We start from the raw sequence: 21,068 nt of genomic DNA, 5'->3' as shown, positions 1-21,068 counted from the left end.
TGGGTCACATGGCAAATGAATGGGCTAGCACAGTGAAGGTGGGTCACATGGCAAATGGATGGGCTAGCACAGTGAAGGTGGGTCACATAGCAAATGAATGGGCTAGCACAGTGAAGGTGGGTCACATGGCAAATGAATGGGCTAGCACAGTGAAGGTGGGTCACATAGCAAATGAATGGGCTAGCGCAGCTAATTGAGGGAGGGAGAGAGTTCAGTCACAGCAAATGTGCTGATAGCACTTGGAACAAACACAAAGGGAGCAGGAGCAGCCACACCCAGAGAGCAGAGTTTTTCCTGGCATGGAAAGGGTCTTTGGTGCTCTCCATTATTGGGCTAGCACTAGCGGTCGCACGTAGGGTCACCCCTCGTTGTTGGCATTGAACTAGTGCCCATTTTCCCTTTTTTCCCCCCCGCTTTCCTCTTCAGTGCTCGGATATTTCTGCATTATGGTGCTCGCCAAAGTTTTCTCCGTGGAGGAAATCCCCTGGAGGAGGAAGAGGGGATGGAAACAGACAGCAGAGGGCAGGGGGAAGGGGAGAGGGGGGGGGGGGGGGGGGGCGAGTGTAGAGGGGCAAGCCTCAGAATGCAAGCCAGCCCGGTTTAGGCAGTGTTCAGTTTACACTGCGAAGTCTCTCCACAAATCCCACACATAAATCCCCCAACGTTTCTGAGTCCAGAGATTTTGCAGACACGATTAACACACGTTTCATTAAAGCCGAGCCTGTCAGGCGGCTCCTTCGCTGGTTAGAGTGTTACCCAGCAGCTGTAGTGCAGCTAAACAATCTCTTTCTGTCTGTCATCCTCTTTCAGGGGATCGTTTCTGACGAAGAAGCAGGACCAGGCGGCACGCAAGATTATGAGGTTCCTCCGCCGCTGTCGACACAGGTAACCGCTGGCCCGCCTCTGGGGTCATGCACTTTCAGATGCCTGTGCTTGTGTGAACTGTATTTTTAAGCAGCTTTCTCCTCTGTGGAGGGCCCATGCATGCCAGTTGGTGTGTTTTTGTGAATAGCTAGTGGATTGTTTCTGCAAAAGCTGGTTTGTGTGAATAGTTAGCAGGTCGTTTCTGTGAAAGCTGGTTGGTGTGGTTGTGTTTATAGTATATAGGTTGTTTCTGTGAAAGCTAGTTGGTGTGGTTGTGTTTATAGTATAAAGGTTGTTTCTTTGAAAGCTGGTTGGTGTGGTTGTGTTTATAGTACAAAGGTTGTTTCTTTGAAAGCTGGTTGGTGTGTTTGTGTGAATAGTAAGCAGGTTGTTCTGTGAAACCCGGTTTGTTGGTGTGTTTGTGTGAATAGTAAAGCAGGTTGTTTTTGTGAATAGTATACAGGTTGTTATTGTGAAAGCTGGTTTGATGGTGTGTTTGTGTGAAAAGTAAAGCAGGTTGTTATTGTGAAAGCTGGTTTGTTGGTGTGTTTGTGTGAATAGTATACAGGTTGTTCTTGTAAAAGATGGTTTGTTGGTGTGTTTGTGTGAATAGTAAGCAGGTTATTTTTGTGAAAGCTGGTTTGTTGGTGTGTTTGTGTGAAAAGTAAAGCAGGTTGTTATTGTGAAAGCTGGTTTGTTGGTGTGTTTGTGTGAATAGTATACAGGTTGTTCTTGTAAAAGATGGTTTGTTGGTGTGTTTGTGTGAATAGTAAGCAGGTTATTTTTGTGAAAGCTGGTTTGTTGGTGTGTTTGTGTGAAAAGTAAAGCAGGTTGTTATTGTGAAAGCTGGTTTGTTGGTGTGTTTGTGTGAATAGTATACAGGTTGTTCTTGTAAAAGATGGTTTGTTGGTGTGTTTGTGTGAATAGTAAGCAGGTTATTTTTGTGAAAGATGGTTTGTTGGTGTGTTTGTGTGAATAGTATACAGGTTGTTCTTGTGAAAGCTGGTTTGTTTGTGTGTTTGTGTGAATAGTATACAGGTTGTTATTGTGAAAGCTGGTTTGTTGGTGTGTTTGTGTGAATAGTATACAGGTTGTTCTTGTAAAAGATGGTTTGTTGGTGTGTTTGTGTGAATAGTAAGCAGGTTATTTTTGTGAAAGCTGGTTTGTTGGTGTGTTTGTGTGAAAAGTAAAGCAGGTTGTTATTGTGAAAGCTGGTTTGTTGGTGTGTTTGTGTGAATAGTATACAGGTTGTTCTTGTAAAAGATGGTTTGTTGGTGTGTTTGTGTGAATAGTAAGCAGGTTATTTTTGTGAAAGATGGTTTGTTGGTGTGTTTGTGTGAATAGTATACAGGTTGTTCTTGTGAAAGCTGGTTTGTTTGTGTGTTTGTGTGAATAGTATACAGGTTGTTTTTGTGAAAGCTGGTTTGTTGGTGTGTTTGTGTGAATAGTATACAGGTTGTTTTTGTGAAAGCTGGTTTGTTGGTGTGTTTGTGTGAATAGTATACAGGTTGTTTTTGTGAAAGCTGGTTTGTTGGCGTGTTTGTGTGAATAGTATACAGGTTGTTTTTGTGTGGAGGGCCTCTAACGGTCAGCTGATCTCTTCTCTTCAGGATCAAGGAGCTCAAGCAGAGCAAAGAGCTGGAGAGAATGCAGAAGAGAGGCCTCACCACCTAGAGCCCCCCTCCTCCTCCTCCTCCTCCTCCTTCTCCTCCTGCATCCCTCCATCCTCAGCCAGGGACCGCAGAGCAGAGGATGGTGAAGGCTGAGGCCACGCACATACACACACACATGCACACTGACATGTATATTTACACACACACACACAGAAATAGCTGGCCCGCTGCCTCCATGCGACTGCACTGAAAACCACACAGCCCCCTCTCTGCCCCCGTCCTTCTGCCTCTGCTCCCCATGAAACCACGAAACCACAAGGCCCCCAGCGCCTCTCCTCCTTCCAGCGTACACTCCTTCACCCGCCCACGCGGCCCACTTCCACTCCTGCATGCCTGGAGAGGGGACCCCTCACACCTGCACGTGCCCTCACGCTCTCCTCCACCTCCACCTCCATCACCGCTGCCTTCATACCAGTGTCCTGTCCCAGGGAGGGAGAGAACAGTACAGAGGGAATAGACTCGCAGCCTTGTTTTCCCTCTTCATCCAGAGCAGAGCGCAAAAGCAGGGAAAAAAAGACTGACCTCCTTACACCTTGCATTACATTTGTTAATTTCTGGGATTTTCAACAATCTTTTTTTTTTTTGTTTTGTTTTTTTGCTTCGCAAAACAAGACCAGACCGCAGCTTTTTCAGAATGTATTGTACTTTTGAGGTATGCATATACAAACCTATATATCCATATATTCTATAAATATGAATTATTGATGTCATTAACATTATATATTTATTGAATTGACTTTTTGAGGCATGTTTTCTAATACTCTACGTTTACCCTGAAAAATACATCAATTCACTTTGATGAATGACTGACACTAATTGAACGTTTGACACATTGAGTAAAATGACTGAAGAACACAATTAGTCTTAATTCCCACAACAGAAGAAAAGAAAAGATTTAATGCTTCTCAATCAGACTGTTTCTATGGGCATTTTATTACATGACTGCAAGTAAAAGTTCAGAAATCTTTAAAAACGACCGTGAATCTCGGTCTTGGTGTGGAGGGACACATTTCCTGGTCATTTAAACAGACTTTCAGTGGAAACCGACGCCAGTAGTTAGCAAGCACTCTGTTGTTACTGTTTGGGGGATTTCTGTGTAATCATGAAACATGACAGCGATAGTTCACCACTCAAATACCACACAGCACTTCAAGATGAATGGGCTTTCTGTTTGGAAGCATCGGTGGAATAACTGTGTCAGTCCTCTTGGTTGCAGTATGCATTTGATAATATATCAATGTATTAATTATGAGGAACATCTCAGAACATCTCAGACGCAGGGCATTTTGACGGTGGTCAGGAAGTTCCTTGCGGTTTCTTCATGTCTGCCTCTGTTAGCTGGTCCTGTGTAGCTCCCACTTGAATTGCATGCTGGGCGATGGTGTCCAGTGATGGCTGCCGCCTTGGCCTTGGTGAGAGCCCGCCGCTGACAGCCCGGGGATGGCCTGACGGCCAGCAAACTGCCCCGCCCTGGAGAGGACTCTGGGGCTCACGGAGGCTTGGCATTCGCAGACAGCTGAGAATTCAGCTGTAGGTCAGGGGTCAGGTCTACCAGCAATGCCTTTTTGTTTGGTTTTTATTTTTGAATCTTCCATCGACACCCCGAATTACGATGCTGGGTCAGTGTAGCCTCGTGCTGCGGCACTGGAGACCAGTACTCCCAGAGCAGGGTCAGCTACCCTTGGTTCAGAGTCTGATGAACAGGGTTTAGGGCTCCTGCCTGTACTTCACAGTTTTGACTTTCAGCTTCGCTCTTTGCCTCCTCTGGGTTAATTGGGTGATTGGCCGACGCTCTGGGGTTGGACTTGGAACAAGACGTCTGAGTAGCGTGTCACAGAGAGATCCAATGTTCCTTCCCCTGAATTCTTAAAGGGACAGTGAACTTTGAAGGGACAAATGAAATGTTTTCATGCAGAGTACTATTTATCCATCCAGATAGTTTCAGTAAGATTTGATTACTTTTCTAGGTATTGGCTTGAGTTCACCCTCATACAATGGACTTCAAAGGGTCCATAGCATTTGTGGCCTCAACGCAGCAAAAAATTACACTCTGTCAATATTATTTCAAAACATTGTTCAAAATTGTTCACTGTTTTAAAAATGTTGACACACTGCCCCAGAATGCTGGTTTGAGACTGCGTGGATATACACACAGGTGCAGTACTTTGTAGAAAGTAGTTTTCAGTGATAACGTGCACAAATTAAGCTCTGTAGATGTTTGTTAGTAACCGTGGCATTATATTTTGAAAGAGACCTTAAATTGAATGAATTTTGGCACTTTGAGGCCAAAAAAGCTATGGACCCTTTGAGGTTTGTTGTATCCGGGCAAGCTGCTACGAATATCTAGAAAACTGGTCAAATCTCTATGAAACTTCATTCAGTCTAATTACATTTTTAGGTGAACTTTAAAGGTCTTTGTGTCTTAATCTCCTTCTGAAGACCGATGGAACTCAAATTCACAAGCCCAGATTATCCTCTATTTGAAGCTAAACCACGTTTTTGGGCGTGGTAGTGGAGTTGGTCAGATCCCTTCTAAGAATTGGAGAGGAAGACTTTGACCACTCAGAACAGAAGTGAGAGCTGATGCAGTATAGTTACTCTGCACTGAGGGCACGTTGGTGATAATCATGACAACTGCCCAAGGCTACAAGTCTTTCAAAGTGTGGTCATATGTTATTTTGGGGGGTGGGGGGGAGGTTGTGGTTTGAATACGGGGCTGTTCAGAGGAATTGCCCAAATCAGGCATTTTACCATTCCTCCTTGCATGAGGACGTGTTGGCTGCATGTAAGTGTAACAGCTTTCCCTTTGTAGCCCAGTAATACTGTGTAAATGCCTGTGCAACCTTGTTTTTATGGAAAAAAAAAAGGAATTGAAATGTGTGATTTGGATCCGGTAGGGTTGTAGGGTCGGATTAGAAAGACGCAAAGGCCCTGAGTTCGGGGGCATATTGGACAATGGTAGAGATCATCCAATCAGAATGCTAAATTTGTGCCATTGCGTAATTAGACGCACCAATGTGAAATCAAGGCCTCTTTATGCCAGGCCTGGAGCAGAACACCCCTACAACTGTCCAGCCTGACTTCTCGGAAAAATGTTTATTTTCAGTATAGCGACGATAGGTTATAGCAGCAAATTTGCGGGGATAGCGAATATGCTAGCTAGTCGTGCACTGTCAAATGGGCCCTAGAATTCTCTTAACTATTGTAACTGTAGCCTGGTGCCCAGTTGTTTTAGGAGTAACGGCCCTTATAGCAAATGAGTAAATGTTTTAATTTGCCACTAACACGAGGTCCTTAATGTTCAGCACTTTTACAAGCCCACATTTCATAGCTGGAGCTTCGAAAGAGGGACGTAACGCTCTGTTCCTCTGGAATCATTAGGTTCTTATGTGCGATGCACAGATGAGGATAAAAAAAGGGAGCGGTTTTTACTAAGAAATCATTTTAGTTGTTTTTAAATGTGCAGTGCCTTGCGAAACTCTTGCTTATAGCCGGCAAGCCGATGCCCTTAACAGTGAGAGCAGAGGTCTGTCGGACATGTCAGAGTCAGTACATAAAACATCTAAGACTCTTTTTAAATGTGTTTTTCTTTTCTTAAAAAAAAAAAGTCATACCAGATTCTGTTTTAGATTTAGTACTGTTTACACTAATAGGCATAGTGTGGAGTCACATTGCTTTCCTACCCCAGGAATTTCCAAACCCAGGTGGGAAAAATAACTTCACAGCAAAAAAAAGAAGAAAAAAATGGATGTTAAAAGGCATCCTTTGTTTACACACCATCTAGTCCACAGTAAGATACTGTAAATATAAAATTGTGTTTTTTTTTGGGGGGGGGTTAATGGTGTTGACATGTCCCGTTTACAGTCTGGCAATGCAGGGAAGAGGCACTGCACCTTTAAAGAAGCCAAATATATGAAACTAAATTATACTGTAAAAAATATTGAACGTAGGACTAGAAGATTGTATGATGACTGAATTTTAACTGATATGCATTAACCTGTACATAATGTAAAATACGAAGACAGTTGAGGATATATTTAAGATAAAATAAATGATGTGCTTGCTTTATTGAAAGAATATACTGTTCCTTGTTTTACCAGTTATATACTAGTGATGATGAAAACGCATGTTCTTATTCTTGGTTTGTTTGAACTTTGCTTTTCTGAGAATGACGATGAGTTTATAAATACAGTTTCATATTTAAAATGCTTTGCATGAGTTTGTATCAGTTTGCATTGGCTACACAATATCAGTAATCACAAGTCTATCTTTTACTGCTGGTGTTTGAAAACATCTATTTATATAATTTAAAAAATATTTGGTTGTTTGTTTCTATAAATTGATTTAAGATTTTTTGCAGATGATTGTTCAAACTGTTTTAATATTTCATAATGATGATAATCATAAATAAAAAAATACATAAAATTAATTTGTGTTGCATTTGTTTGTGGTCTTTGGTTTGAGGGTTTTAAGCAGTGTTTTGTGTGGATGCCAGACTCTGTAGCTGATGTAATTACGACCCCTTGTGGCAAGTTCTGCCTTCAGATTCAACTTGGCCACAAGGCTTTTGTTCATGAAGTTGGACTGCAGAACTACTTTCAGATTGTACAAATGTACTCCCAGAATTTAATTTTATTTTAGCATGGTTGTCTCTTCATCTTTTGATTACCTTTCAAAAACCCAGGCTGTACAGCAGATCTATGATTACATACAACAGGTAATTTATCTCAAATCATGTTTAAAGACGGTAGTTTCTCTGGAGGATATTTAGGGTTCCAAGCATGTAGTGCTGGAACCCTACTTTATTTGGCTGGAATTATTTATTTTTCTTCAATAAAAGTATCTATAGCTCAGAAACTACATTCCTCGAAATACCATATTTGGTTCCTATGGCCCCTCACTTCTCTGGGAAGGTATCTCATTGGAGTGATAATGCATACAGTATATTTATGTTTTGGTCCACAACTTTCATAGCGCAAGGCGTTCCAGACCTTTAACTTTGCCATTGGGACTGCCATCTTGATTTACTGCCCGTTTTTTTTTCCCTTAAGGCTTTTATTATTGGTTCTATTTGCATCAAAGTTGCTATATGGCTTCAGAAGACTATGATACAGAAACATACTGTACCCAATCAAAATAATTGTTGCAAACTACTTAATTGTTTTGATTCAGGATCAGGCCTTTGATGTGCAAGTCTCGGTCCTAAAGTTACCATCTCTGTCATGAGCTGTTGGTGGAATCGGAGCGGTGTTTATGTCAGTAAAACCATTTTGAGGTTGATTAATGGAGAGATGAGTCGTACTGTATTGATTCCACAAATGGTAAACTTGATCCCAGGGCATTGTCCTCCTGAACTGTTGAAAAAAGATGATTTATGACCATTCGTAAAAATGTCAAAAGTTGTCCAAAAAATCAAGCATACAGTACATGGAACTGTCCTAATGAATTGACAATGTGAAAATATAATATTTATATTATTATATAATAAAATTAAAATACATAATTTTCTTTCTGAGACCTTCGACTTTGCCTGTTTGACCACTTCCACCTCCACCTTCCATCATGCTGAATTGGGGAGTGGCTTAGTGGATGATTAGCAGGCCATCGCAACACAAGGTTACCAGATCAAATCCTGAAGCTGCCATCTCCAAGATGTGAGCGGTCAGCTAACTAGGAGCTGTCAGTGTAATCCGGACCATTTTTATGCAATCTGGATGATATTTATGGTTGCTCACAGGGAATGCAATTTGTCAAACAAACAAAGATCCTGCTGCCGAGGTTCTGGGGGAAAAGAGCTGATTTATGTTGTCATTGATTCATAAGCATTTCAAAGGTCATTGCTTAACACAAGACTAGCCTTAACTTACTAACTGTCTGTCTGGTCCTCACACAATCACTGCTGATTTGTCTGTCTTGTCTGTGTTCATGTTTTTGGGTTGTATGCATGGAACCCTATAATTGCAGCCTTGCATTATTATTAATAATAATTACTAATAATAGTAATAATAATAGTAATAATAATAATAATCATATTCGCATCCGCATCAGCATTCATGTTCATGTTCATGTTCATGTTCATGTTCATGTTAACATGCAATACCATGCAGCTGGGTTCATCGCAGATGTTTCCCAAGAACCCTAGGAAGAATAGGCTTTAACTTCAGAGATCATTGGTGATAGTTGCCTGCTAAGCAGACTCCCAAGGCATTTATTGCACCTCAACTCTTATTTCTGATTGAGAGTGGCAGCTCCCACTGCGATCTGCTTAGTGTCAGCTGATGGTATGAAGACTCCTACACTGGTGTTTCTGCTGAAGACGTTACGCAGTTAGCCTTGGCACAGATACGCATGATTCAGCTTCAGGCTGTTGAGTGGTTCGCTGCAACAAGCGATAGTGATTTATCTCAGCCTGCCGCCCTTGAGCCTCGTGCCGATCATTTTCTACCACAGGGCTATTCCAGAAGAGATTACTCATTTCTACTTGTTTCATCACAATTTGTTTGCTTAATTTGGTTTTTGGTTTTGTTACACCCTTTCCCTCTCAGAGGCTTTTGCACATAATTACTGTAAATTGAAAAATAAAGTTGACCTCCCATGAGGGCGGAGGGGGGGAGAGGGGTTAGGAAGAAAAAAATATATACTCCATTTTGCCAAAAGCTGCATTCACACAGACACACCTTAGCAGCACCTTGCTGCACTGATGTCAAATCAGCCCTAGGACAAACACACAAAGCGAATGCTGGATTCGGTAGGCTGACACAATGCTGTTTTTGAAAGTGAAAGCCTGACTGCAGAAGAGCTGTAGTGTATTTACTGCTCTCTCAATAGCACACATTGAAGTGCACAGATTAATGTCAGCACTGGCTCTAATGAAAACACAAGTTCATGTTCAAGCACTTTCCATGTCATTTGGATCTATGTGCCTCGTTTGGCAAAATTGCTGGGGTTGGCCGAGTGACATTACGGGCAGTGATTTCCCGCCCAATTGGGATACTTTCAAAGTTTGATTCATGGGTGAAAAAATCAAAGCCGTGGGTTATGGTTTCTTTGGGCTAGTATTAGACTGTACCACAGGTATAGTGTATGGTGCAAGAAATTGTGGTTTTCAGAACCCTTGCTTCACACTCTGCCTCCGGTCTACAATTACTCAACCTCCACTTGGCTGAGAATTCCTTCATCCCTCCCGGTTGACAGCTCCGTCTGGGGGCTTGTTTCAGACCGCTGTGGCCAGGTTCTCTCAGACGGCGGAGCTGGAAATATGTCTCTGACCTGGCAGCGCTGATTAGGAGTAATTCCACCTCGGGCCCTGGGTCTGTATGCATGGGAAGGACTGTAATTTCATGCGGTACACCAGAATGTCAAACCGTCATTAGCCCTTTCTCTTGGTATCAGTTTTGGGTGCAGAACCGTGGTCTGATGGACTCATTGCTCTAGTAGTGCAAACCGCAAAATGGCCGTCAGCTTTGGCAGTATGGATGGAAAAGGACTGGTAGGATCTGCAACAATCCTGTTCTCTTAAAGAGGGGCTCCCTGGGGTATGCCACCCCAAGCAGACAGCTGAGCTGAATGTGTTTGTGGTGGTAGTATAGTATACTGGCTAGGTAATTTGTTTCTGCTGTTCAGTAAAAGTTAATGGCCAACTGTATAATAGACTATTTGATAATGTTCACTGTGTAAGCCACTTTGAATGAAAATATCTGAAAAATATTTGACACAAATGTTTCTGGCTTACAGTTTTGCATACAAAGAGTGGGTTTTGCAAATCCATGTGCTTAAGGAGGACTCAGCCAAGTGAGTTAGGTTTATCTCCCCATTGTGTAGGAATGCAATTCTGCACATATCCCGGAGCCTTTGTACTGGCAGTGAGGTCTCTCTGTGGTGCCTGGAGTGGAGGCCAGACGTAATCATAGGTGATAGCCTGGTCTGTGGTTGCAGAAACCATATACAGACAAATGCTCCTTCTGAGCCAACTTTTCCACCGTTGCCACATTCTTAGGGATGAGGGGGCTGAGGCTGGATCCAGACCAAACATAAGCTATCTGACAAATACTGTACAAGCACTAAAGAACACGCACGGCCTGTAGAATTCAACAAGTACGACAACTCCAGATTCCTCCCATACGCCTCAATATGATTTATGGTTGTAGTTCAAGTCTTAAACTTAAGTGACCCCTTCTGGATGTTTGGAATCCTCAAGTGCCCAAGTTCTGGTAAATTCAAGTACAGAACTAAAACCTTTTGAACTGAGTGAGGCATTTTCTGACTTTTTTTGAGAATCGTTTCTGAAACTTCCATTGGAGAAGAGGAGCAAACAGTTCAGATAAATCAATATGTTTTTCTGTGCTGGACTGACCAGTCAGCATGAGCTCTCCAGGCAATAGTCTGGGCCAGAATACACCTTGAATGATTACTGCGCCACACTCTTCTGGTTACATGCATACAGAATGCCCAGCCTCTCTGTGTTTTAATTTCACAATACATTCATTTCATACTGCACCAGTGTGCACGACAGTTCTGTGCATACAGGTATGTCTGTGTTATTTTGGAACCATTACATTAAGAAAGTACAATACGTATTTAGCTACTGCAGGTGTTCTCACAAGATATGTTATCTAGTATGCTTGGGTGCATGCATTACACATTCAATTAGAAGCTCTGCCTGTAGTTACAAAGACACACTGCTCTATAGTATACAGTATTTTAGGGCTGCTGGGCTTGAGACAAAATTATAATACTATATTTTTCCTGGGCCAGGGACAATAACATTAATCATATGTTCAGACCATTGGGCCCAGGACAATACTGTTGGACAACACCGTGGTGAGGTAGGTAGTTGTGTCACAGCAAGAAGGTCCTTGGTTCGAGCCCTGCCAGAGCTGTTCTGTGTGGAGTTTCTGTGTGCCTCATGTCGGCCAGCATTTCTTCTAGGTACTCCAGTTTCCTACCTCAGTCCAAAGACGTGCAGGTTAGGTTCATTGAAGAGTCTAAATTGCCTGTTGGTGTGCTCCTGCTGTCGCTCTTGACTAAGGCACTGGCCTCAGAACTTGAGTTGGTCCCCGGGTGCTGCACTGTGGCTGAAATTAGGATGGATTAAATGCAGAGGATGCATTTTGTTGCCTTGGAAGGCAGTACAATTACAAATAAATAAATCAACGACGGGTAGCCCTGCGCCATGTTGACCAAATGGTGATATTTGGACCTTTGTAAACACTCACTTATAACTCTTATTTTAAATGAAATAATATGACAGACTTTGGGCAGACTTTGTATGAGTACAGGAATTATTCCATTTTATTTAAAGTTTCAAAGATTTATTAGTTTGTGATTTAGTATTTTGCTGGCAAAAAATATTAAACCTATTCTAAAATTCTGCCATAAAGATAATCTATTTCTCCTTTTTTGCCAAAACCTAAAATATGCTTTGAGATATTGGAGGATATTGAATTACTGCCTTGAGTCCATAACTGGAAAAAATACTTTGTACCTGTGTTTATTTTTTAAAGTTAGATGCCACTATTACACAAGTGGATACAGTGCATCTTAATATTGTTGACATGTAAAGACTACATTCATTTGAGGAAAACAGATGAGACACATTTCATGTCTGTTCTTGTCCAACTGACACAGAAATATGTTTCTGAAGGTGAATTTATGAATGATTCATTTCTGTAATAGATAAAAAGTATGACCATTTCAAAAAGATGTGAAGTTTTATTAAATTGTCCTAAAGACCTTGAAATGATTCTCAAATAAATGTGGTTAAGAAGTCTAGTACTAGTACTATTACTGTACTATTGCTTATACTACTATCATTACCCCCTCCTACTAAGACCAAGAGATCAGTGTTCCACTTTAAGGATCTGTGCAGTTGGATATGTGCACTACATGATGAAATATTATGTCGTACAGTAATTCTTTTTCTTTGCATTATGAAGCTACTTCCTGCCATGATTGCAGCATTCTAAAGATTACTGTTTTTCACAGACCATAAGACTGCTGCTTAAGTTGTAACTCAGTAAGATTTTTGTCAATTAAATGAAGTCACTGTTATTGTTATAACTGTATTATTCTGTCTTCTTTTTCTTAAGTCAGTCGGCAGCTGATATTTGAACAAAGCACAGAGAAAATTATCTGGTGCCGTAGAAAAGGCTAGATATAATTGCACCGCAGTATCAAAGAGCATCTGAATACATCAAGAACACATTACATATAGTATTGCTATGGTAATGTGCTGAGTAAGGTCTTGGTTTAGTTGTAATGGTAATAACGATATATAAATACAATGAGAGAATCTGGGCTTTATTAACCCACATAACTTACTGAAACAGCAGACTATGCCAGGAAATATCAGATATTTGTGGCATTTATGTCGTTTGCGACCTTTTCCACCACAAAGAGAGAACAGAGGGAGAGGCCGCCATACTAACCCGGTATCGCCTGTCACACTTCTCAGTCCCTTTCCCAGGCCACCAGACTCTAAAATGCAGGGGGAAATTGTCTCTATGTGTCAAGTCCACACACGGTGGTTAGCAGCGCTAGAGCGCATTCACACACAAGGGCAGACTCTCTGCTCAGAGGCCCCAGACATAAATCACTGCAAATATGAAGGTGTGTTTGCAGTGGCTCCCAAATTGCCTAAAATGGTGGGGGAATTATACAGGAAAATGACTGGAGTGATTAAGGGAGAGAGCAAATTGTCTTCATTGGACCCAAGTACTTTACAGCTTGAATGGCTGCACTACCCGTGTCCTGATAAGAAGGCTGTTTCCAAAGATTACAATAGGCAATGAAGCTCTCATGCGCTGGGAGATAACATAAAACAGTAACTGACACACACAGGAAGGACAGGAGTTTTATAGATGTGGGATGACACTATTGTAATACTATGGTTTTATTACAGGAATTTTTATTGGTGGTTAAGGATGGCTTGCTTTCTTAAAACTACCACTGTGTGGAAAAGCAAGTGATTATGAGGCTGATGGGTAACAGCAGAGTGTGAAAAACTAGTGAAAAATGTAGAGATTATAACTATGACATTGTGGATTCAATTAAGCTCGACTGTAAATCTGTTTCATAGACATATGGATTGTTAGATATGAATATTTTATTAGGCCGCCTTTTGACCCCCACCACATGCTGCTCTGCTACTGATATCACCAAAATATGAGCTATTAATGAACCACTTGGCAAAAAAACCCCACAATATTTATCACCACATGAGTATGTGATTATGTGGAAATACTGATGCAGTATATTTTGCTCACAAATCAGATTTTGTGTCAACTCAAATATAAAAAGCCAATATTTGCATGTTATCTGATTTAAGAGATTCATGCAATTTCTGGAGTCGGGTCGATTCTCTTTCAGTCCAGACAGGAGATGAAAACATGCCCGGAAATTTTAAAGAAGATTTTTCAATTACGGGAATTAATTTAACTTGTGGAACTGGCTGCACTGAACTGCACTGTATTTACCGTGTGTGTGGCTGCGAATTCAGCGGGGCTCTTCCTCCTGTAACTCAAGCAGGAATTACTGCTGCTTTCTGACCTACTATGGCTTGTTATTAAATCTCTGAACTGAGGTCTGTTGAAAAATATCTGAACTGAGGTCTGTTGAAAAATAACCCCTGGGAATGCTTTTTTGTTGGCCCTAAATGTGCAGTGCTCTGGTGTATCTCACTGAACACTTGGGTGTATTTCCACAGGAGGAGTCCCGGCTGCCCTTGAAAGTGTCTCCTGCTGCAGTGACACAGGAGAATGAAAGTGGCCTCTTCCTTTCCTCTGTCCGCGGCCGTTTGGAAACGGGCGACCCCCATTGTTCGGCGGGTCACGCCGGTGATCGGGCCGGAGCGCAGGGAGGGGCGGCGGCATTCCTCGGACCCCCAGCGCCGAGGGCTTCCGCCAGCGAGGCCCCGGGCCCTCAGCGTGCCGCCCCTGCCCTGCGAGAGTGTGTGTGTGTGTGTACCCCAACCCCCTGTTTGTTTACCCAGCTGGCCCTCAGCCAGACCTCCATCCTGCCTCACCTTCAACCTCCGCACGTCTGCTGCCCGTCACTGTGAGTGAGGGAGAGAGAGAGAGAAAGAGAGAGAGGGAGAGAGAGAGGGAGCAAGAGGGGAGAGAGAGAGGGAGCGAGAGGGGAGAGAAAGAGAGAGACGGGAGAGAGAGCAGGAAGGGACCAGATGAAGAAGCGTTGAGTGAAATTGCGAGTAGGGGCGATTTAATATTCGCCAAAGGACCAGTTACTGTTAGGGCACAGCTGAGAGAAAGAGAGGGGTCAACATGGAAAGAGAGGAAAATGAAAGACCTGGGGGAAAGGGCAGTGCAATTCAATATCCCTGCTGTGGAGAGATTGTTGAACTGGCTACATGTTGCTCTGCACCAAAGCTTGAGCCTGTTGACAAAGGAGACAGGCCTGTCACAAGACTGCCACAGCTCAGTCTGGTGTAGAGACAGGGTCGCAGTCATACAGATGCCCGTGATTATTCTCAATGGCTCTTATCGTTTCCCACTGACTACCATACCAGCATTGTGACTAGTTTACTTCAGTGCAACTCAGCAGAATTGGACACAATGGTGCAGGGCGAGGATATGAATGCAGACACTTGCGCACACACACACACACACACGCACACACACGCACGCACACACACGCACACAAACACACACACACATACACACAGAGGCACACACACAGGTACTACTCCACAAAAGCTGTACCCTCTGGGCTAAACAAGAGACAATGGGGAGGGTTGAGAGTTCACAAAGCATTTGGGAGACAGTGTGTTGCCTGTTTGTGCTTTTAAAGAGAAATGTGGAGACAGTGGAGAGGCTTGATTTGTTGGCAAAAGGCCTGTTTCCATCTGCAGGGTTCAGCAGAGGTACTGCAGCAGGCAAACTGAAGACAGATTGAGAAGCCGGTGGGTTTCTGGGTCCTTGGGGCCAGGCATCTTTGGGGCATTTCACCAGTCACTCACTGTCCCAATGCAGCGTAGCGATTAACAGTGTTTTATAAGGCATGGATGTAAATAATACTCACTAATTCATGCATTCAAAATGCACAAGACATGTAGCTGAGTTCTTAGGGTGGTTGGATCTTCCATATGGCATTGCAGAAGTGGGTTTGATGTTTTTGCGGTTACCTTTTCTGTTTGAACAAAAGCAAGAAAAGGAAGAAGGCTATCCGCTCTCCTTTAATAAAATAAACAGTAATTAACTGGATTCCAGAATGAATGGCGAAGGGATGTTACTGTAGGGAAGTCTCCACAGACCAAAGCCCACAGTACTTTTTCAGATTGTATTGACACATATTTTTAAGGCTATTTTAAGTATTGTTTAAGTATGCTTTTCCTAACATTGACTCAATTGAATCCCTTTAGGTGTTTTATTGCTCTCTGATTAAGTTTGAAAATATAATTCATAAGATGCATATTAATCCTAAAAAAATTCTAACAAATTGTACAGAAAAATCAGTATCCATTTGTTTTAGCACCTACTGTAGTAATCTAGGCATGCTATGCCACTATATGTGAGGTTATAAACTTCTGTGAATTGTACAACCCATTTATCCAAGCATTTAAATTAGCCTGAATTTCAGTGGTTGTTTTTTTTGTCCCCTACGCTAGAGGGGGCCATAAACCCAATCCTTCAGTCGTCAGTCTTTCTCTCTTCTCCGAACTCTCTTCCCTCCCATTTTCATCTGTCTCCATGTTCTCCCTCATTCCCTTGATGTTAAAGTTTGAGTGGAACTGAACTGCTGTCCATCAGTAAAGAGCGCTCCCCCCTGAAATCCCACACCAGTTGAGAAACTCCTGAAATGGAGCTGGTAGCTTAGCTCTGCGAGTCAGATAAAGAGAGGGATTTAGCACTACAATCACACGGAACAGGACTGTCACTGTTATGATGTCCATAGAATTCCAGAGCATATGGCCGCGGTAAAGGTGTGTGTGTGTGGCGGTGTGTGTAGCTGAGTGTTGCTGTGTGGGACAAATGAGTCCGTAATTGATCCTCATTCTGATCCATTTCAGGAGTGACGGGAGGACAATGAGGAGCAACAAAGCGAGACAGGGGAAGAACGACAGAGCAGAGAGACGCTGAGAGACTGATAGAGCTGGAGAGGCAGAGACGAGGTGAGAGGAGCGGGGTGTAGCGAGGGAGAAGACTGCAGGGTTTGGAGAGAGAGGGTGTGTGTCTGTGTGTGTCTGTGTGTGCGTCTCTCTGTGTGTGTCTATGCGTGTGTGTGTGTGTATGTATGTATGTGTGTCTGTGTGTGTGTGTTTTTGTGTGCGTCTATGCGTGTGTGTGTATGTATGTGTGTGTGTGTCTGTGTGTGCGTCTATGCATGTGTGTATGTATGTGTGTGTCTGTGTGTGCGTCTATGCGTGTGTGTATGTATGTGTGTGTGTGTATGTATGTGTCTCTCTGTGTGTTCGTCTATGCGTGTGTGTGTATGTATGTGTGTGTGTGTATATGTATGTGTGAGTATGTGTGTATGTGTGTGTGTCTGCGTATGTGTCTGTGTTGTTGTCTGTGTGTGTGTGTGTGTGTGTGTGTGTGTGTGTGTGTGTTTGCGTGTGATAGATATAAGGAAAGAGACTCTCCTATTTCGATAAGAACCTCCAATTACAAATAGAAATTGCACTGTGAGACCAAATGGCAAAATACAGTAAACTCAGTGAAGAATACTGTTGCTTTTGTGATTTGATTCTTTATCATATATTGTTTTACATTACACAGTAAACATTGGTATTCTGGCTTTCTGATACAGTAACACATTCATTCATTTACAGTTTACTGTAAATTTACCACACTCAGTCATGGCATCTATTGTAAGAGGCAAACCAACAGATCAAAAGTTTCTTTAGCTGCTTGGCTTGAAGTACTTGCATATGCAAAAATAGAGGAAAGGGAAACACATAATATATGTATTTAGCAATGCTCCAAGTTGTTTGTGTTTTGTAGTTCATTGTACATTAAGTGACAAAGTAGTCTTATGGGAGAAAGCATATGCTAAAGTTAAGAGTCACTTTTGGGTGAAATATGAAATATGTGTTTTGGTGATTGAAGGGCATTTTGCACCAAAGGTTAACTGATGTGCTCAGGTACGTGTTTCAAAAGCACACTGTGTGAAGAGTTTTGAAGAAGTGGACATGGTATTGAGACAAGTGTGAAAACGATTGTAAAAAACTGTAACTCAAAATACATTACAATCAATTACAAATACATACCAAATAGCAATATTTTCACTATATACAGTAATACATTATCACATATATTGTCTGCTTATCAGTATCAGAAGTCTACTGTTAGCCTGGCCCATCCATCCTGTCCTCTGCATTTGGCCATAGATTTTCATCATCGTCACACAGAATGTTATCTCTTGCCATACACTGAGGAAAAAGTACATATACAGCAGTAAGAGTGGAAAAAAACGACATCTATATATACATGCACATTTCAATGCAAGTATGACCACTTTTGAAGAGATGGTAACAAGGCTGCAAACAAAAGAAATCGAATAAACTTTCTGCTAAAATCAGAATTATCTGTCTTGTGTATTTCAAGCGTATAGTTTCATTTGTCTGTCAAAATGCATAAAAACATATTTTCATCCACAGTGATCAGAATTTTGTTGGGTTTTGAACTGAAAGTTAACTGTTTTGAACAGAGTATCTAAAAGTCTGCTAAATTTGCTGTATTTGTGCTGACTCTTGCTGGTAGTGAACACTGACTGAGAGAGGTATTCATGGAAGAAGTGGTGATTGAATGCCTTTTGTATCAAAGCAATGCAAAAGTATACACAGTTCAGTTCACATAGTCTATTGATATGGTGAATGTGTTAAGTGTTGAGACATGGTATTGAGACAAGTGTGAAAACGTTTGTAAAGAACTGTAAAGCATATCCATACATTTTCTCAAATTAGAAATAGCTTCATTTTACAGACAAACATTTCCTGTGAGGGAAGACTCAAGACCCCTGCCGATGGCATTGCCTATCTCAAGCAGAGGAACAGTGAGTAACCACCCAGCACTGACTAACACATTATAAATTACTGCATTTACAGATAGACCTGACATTACATTTTATAAATTGTGGCCACAACTCATTCTCTTATCACATTTCTACTATAATACAGTTATCACAAGTTTTCTCATGATTTTAGGTCTTTCTTAGCATGTATTTACGATCTATGTCATGGTCCTAGATTGGCTTATAATTAACGTGCAGTACATTTAGTGCTTTGATCATGTTGCATATACACTAGCTGGTCTGCAAATGTCTATCTCCAGATTTGGCACTGTAGCTCATATACAGTCAGTATCTTAGGATTATGCACTTTATTTTACATTGCAAGTGACTGTAGATAAGAGCTCCCAATATAATGTAATGTATGTGTGTTCAGTTTGTTTTAGTCATTATTTTCCTGTTTGGCAATTTATGTATTTCTTGCCATCAATCACTGGATTGAACTGAAAGGGAAAGAATTTACATTTTACAGAAAAGCTATGTTTAAAAATGCTATGCCATATCCCTGCTATGCAAGCAGGGATATGGGTACCTAACTATATTGAAATACCTGAAAATATCTTTCTTACTGAACACATCTTGATGAAAAGGCAAATCCAAAATATCATAATTGTGAGCATATTTATATCAGTTTAATATAAAAATATGCGCACAAACAATTAAAAAGCAAGAAAAAATGAAAAATTAAAAAGCATTAAAACTTTTTTCATTGACTTCAAGATGGCATTTGATTTAATTTGGCTTGACAACCCATAACAAATGCAAAGTGCTGTGTGTGGTGAAGTTTATGGCGTAATAAACTAAATATATGAGCAAAGTAAACGTCAGCAAATATGGGGGTAAAAACTTGGCAAGGAGAGGACAGACTTTTTCACACAAGGGCACATAATCAGGCATGTCTGCAGTCTGAGTCTCATACAGCTCAGCTCCTATAGCATTGATTGCTTCTAAAATGAGGTCCAATTCCTGGCCTTGGTCAAAATATCACAGAAGTCAAATTGCTGCGTTCTGCATATGATTCTGTCCAGCTGTCACTCTTTGACGAACAGGACCCTCTGGACCTGCTGGAGAACTACTGTCAGAATTGGCCCATGGAAGTACATGGAAGTACATTTTTAAGCAATATGGGGATTATGATCTTAAAAAGGCCAGCACTGCTCTAGAACATACGACTGAGAAAAAAAATGTCAAACGTAAAAACATTTTTATCTGTAACTTCCTGTTAAGCTGACTAACAGTACACTCTTCCATAATGAATTCCATTCTCTGCTGACACGCTTTTTTCATTTGTGAGAAATGCTCTTAATTCTCGGAACATTACATAAGCTGCCTCAAAATTGTGTTTTTTATTTATTTTTTGGTCATTATGGGTTGTAGAAAGATGGATTTCATTTATGGCTGAAATTGTACTTTGATGATTATCTTGGATTGAAAATGAGTGTGCAGGAGAGCTTTGGTCTGGCATTCAATGTCTTCAAAAAGAATGCCTTTTAGAGCTATCTATGCAATCAGATGAAGACTCCAGAAAATAATTCAATAATTAAACATTCCTATTATTTTGACTGATTTATTGATAGGCTCATCCAACTAATTAAAACTATATGGAAGTGAAATGTGGAATCCACTCCATTGTCAAGACTATGCTAAATGAGAAAAATCTTACAAACAGAAAACAAAACCTCTCATATACGGGTAAATACATATACTCAGTAAACACTTTGTTAGGTATTTATTATACTTATAGCTGCTGTAGCCTATCCACTTAGAAGTTTTACGTGTTGTGTGTTCAGAGATGCTCTTCTGCATACCACTGTTGTAATGTGTGCTCATTTGCCTTACTGTCACCTTCCTGACAGCTTTGGCCAGTCTTGCCATTCTCCTCTGACCTCTCTCATTAACAATGCATTTCTGCCCACAGAATTGCTGCTCACTGGATGTTTTTTGTTTTTTGCACCATTCTTTGGAAACACTAGAGACTGTTGTGTGTGAAAATGCCAAGAGATCAATGGTTTCTGAGATACTCAAACCACCCTCTCTGGCACCAAGAATAATTCCACAGCCGAAGTCACTTAGATCATGTTCTGTTCTGTTTCCAAGTTCCATGCTCACTTTAAATTAAGCTCCTGACCTGTATCTGCATTAATTGCACCGCTGCCACACAATTGGCTGATTAGATAATTGCATGAATAAGTAGGTGTACAGGTGTCCTCAGTTAGTACATATCTGAACAAGGAAAACAAACTGTCTGATCGTATTCGTCCTGGCAGGGTACAATGCAGAACAGATCCACAATATGGAGACATATCCTAACCAAGTACAGGCTCTGCGACATATTCTAAAAATGCGCTACCATGCTATGCCATATATAGTCACTGTACCCTGTGAACGATAGTCCAAAATGTGTCAATAATGGTTTCCTTAAATTAGTAACTAAATAACAAAAACACATTTTTTTTTCCTCCATCTAAATTAATGATTGTTTGTTTTAGAAGAACTGTGCATTGACCA

At 41.3% G+C, this 21,068-nt stretch overlaps 1 protein-coding gene across 1 annotated transcript in view; it reads left to right on the top strand.

The window, feature by feature from the left end:
* camta2 (calmodulin binding transcription activator 2) overlaps positions 1–6,966 on the top strand; it is a 47,822-nt gene extending 40,856 nt beyond the window's left edge. Inside the window, 2 exon segments of the mRNA XM_061234271.1 lie at positions 811–885; positions 2,475–6,966. Coding sequence (XP_061090255.1) covers positions 811–885; positions 2,475–2,538 — 139 coding nt within the window. The 3' untranslated portion in view covers positions 2,539–6,966.
* Positions 6,967–21,068: the final 14,102 nt, after the last annotated feature.

Source organism: Conger conger, chromosome 3 (assembly GCF_963514075.1).
Source record: "Conger conger chromosome 3, fConCon1.1, whole genome shotgun sequence".
Taxonomy (NCBI): Eukaryota; Metazoa; Chordata; class Actinopteri; order Anguilliformes; family Congridae; genus Conger; species Conger conger.
Note: the sequence above shows the minus strand (reverse complement) of the source record. Positions and strands in the feature narration are given on the sequence as shown.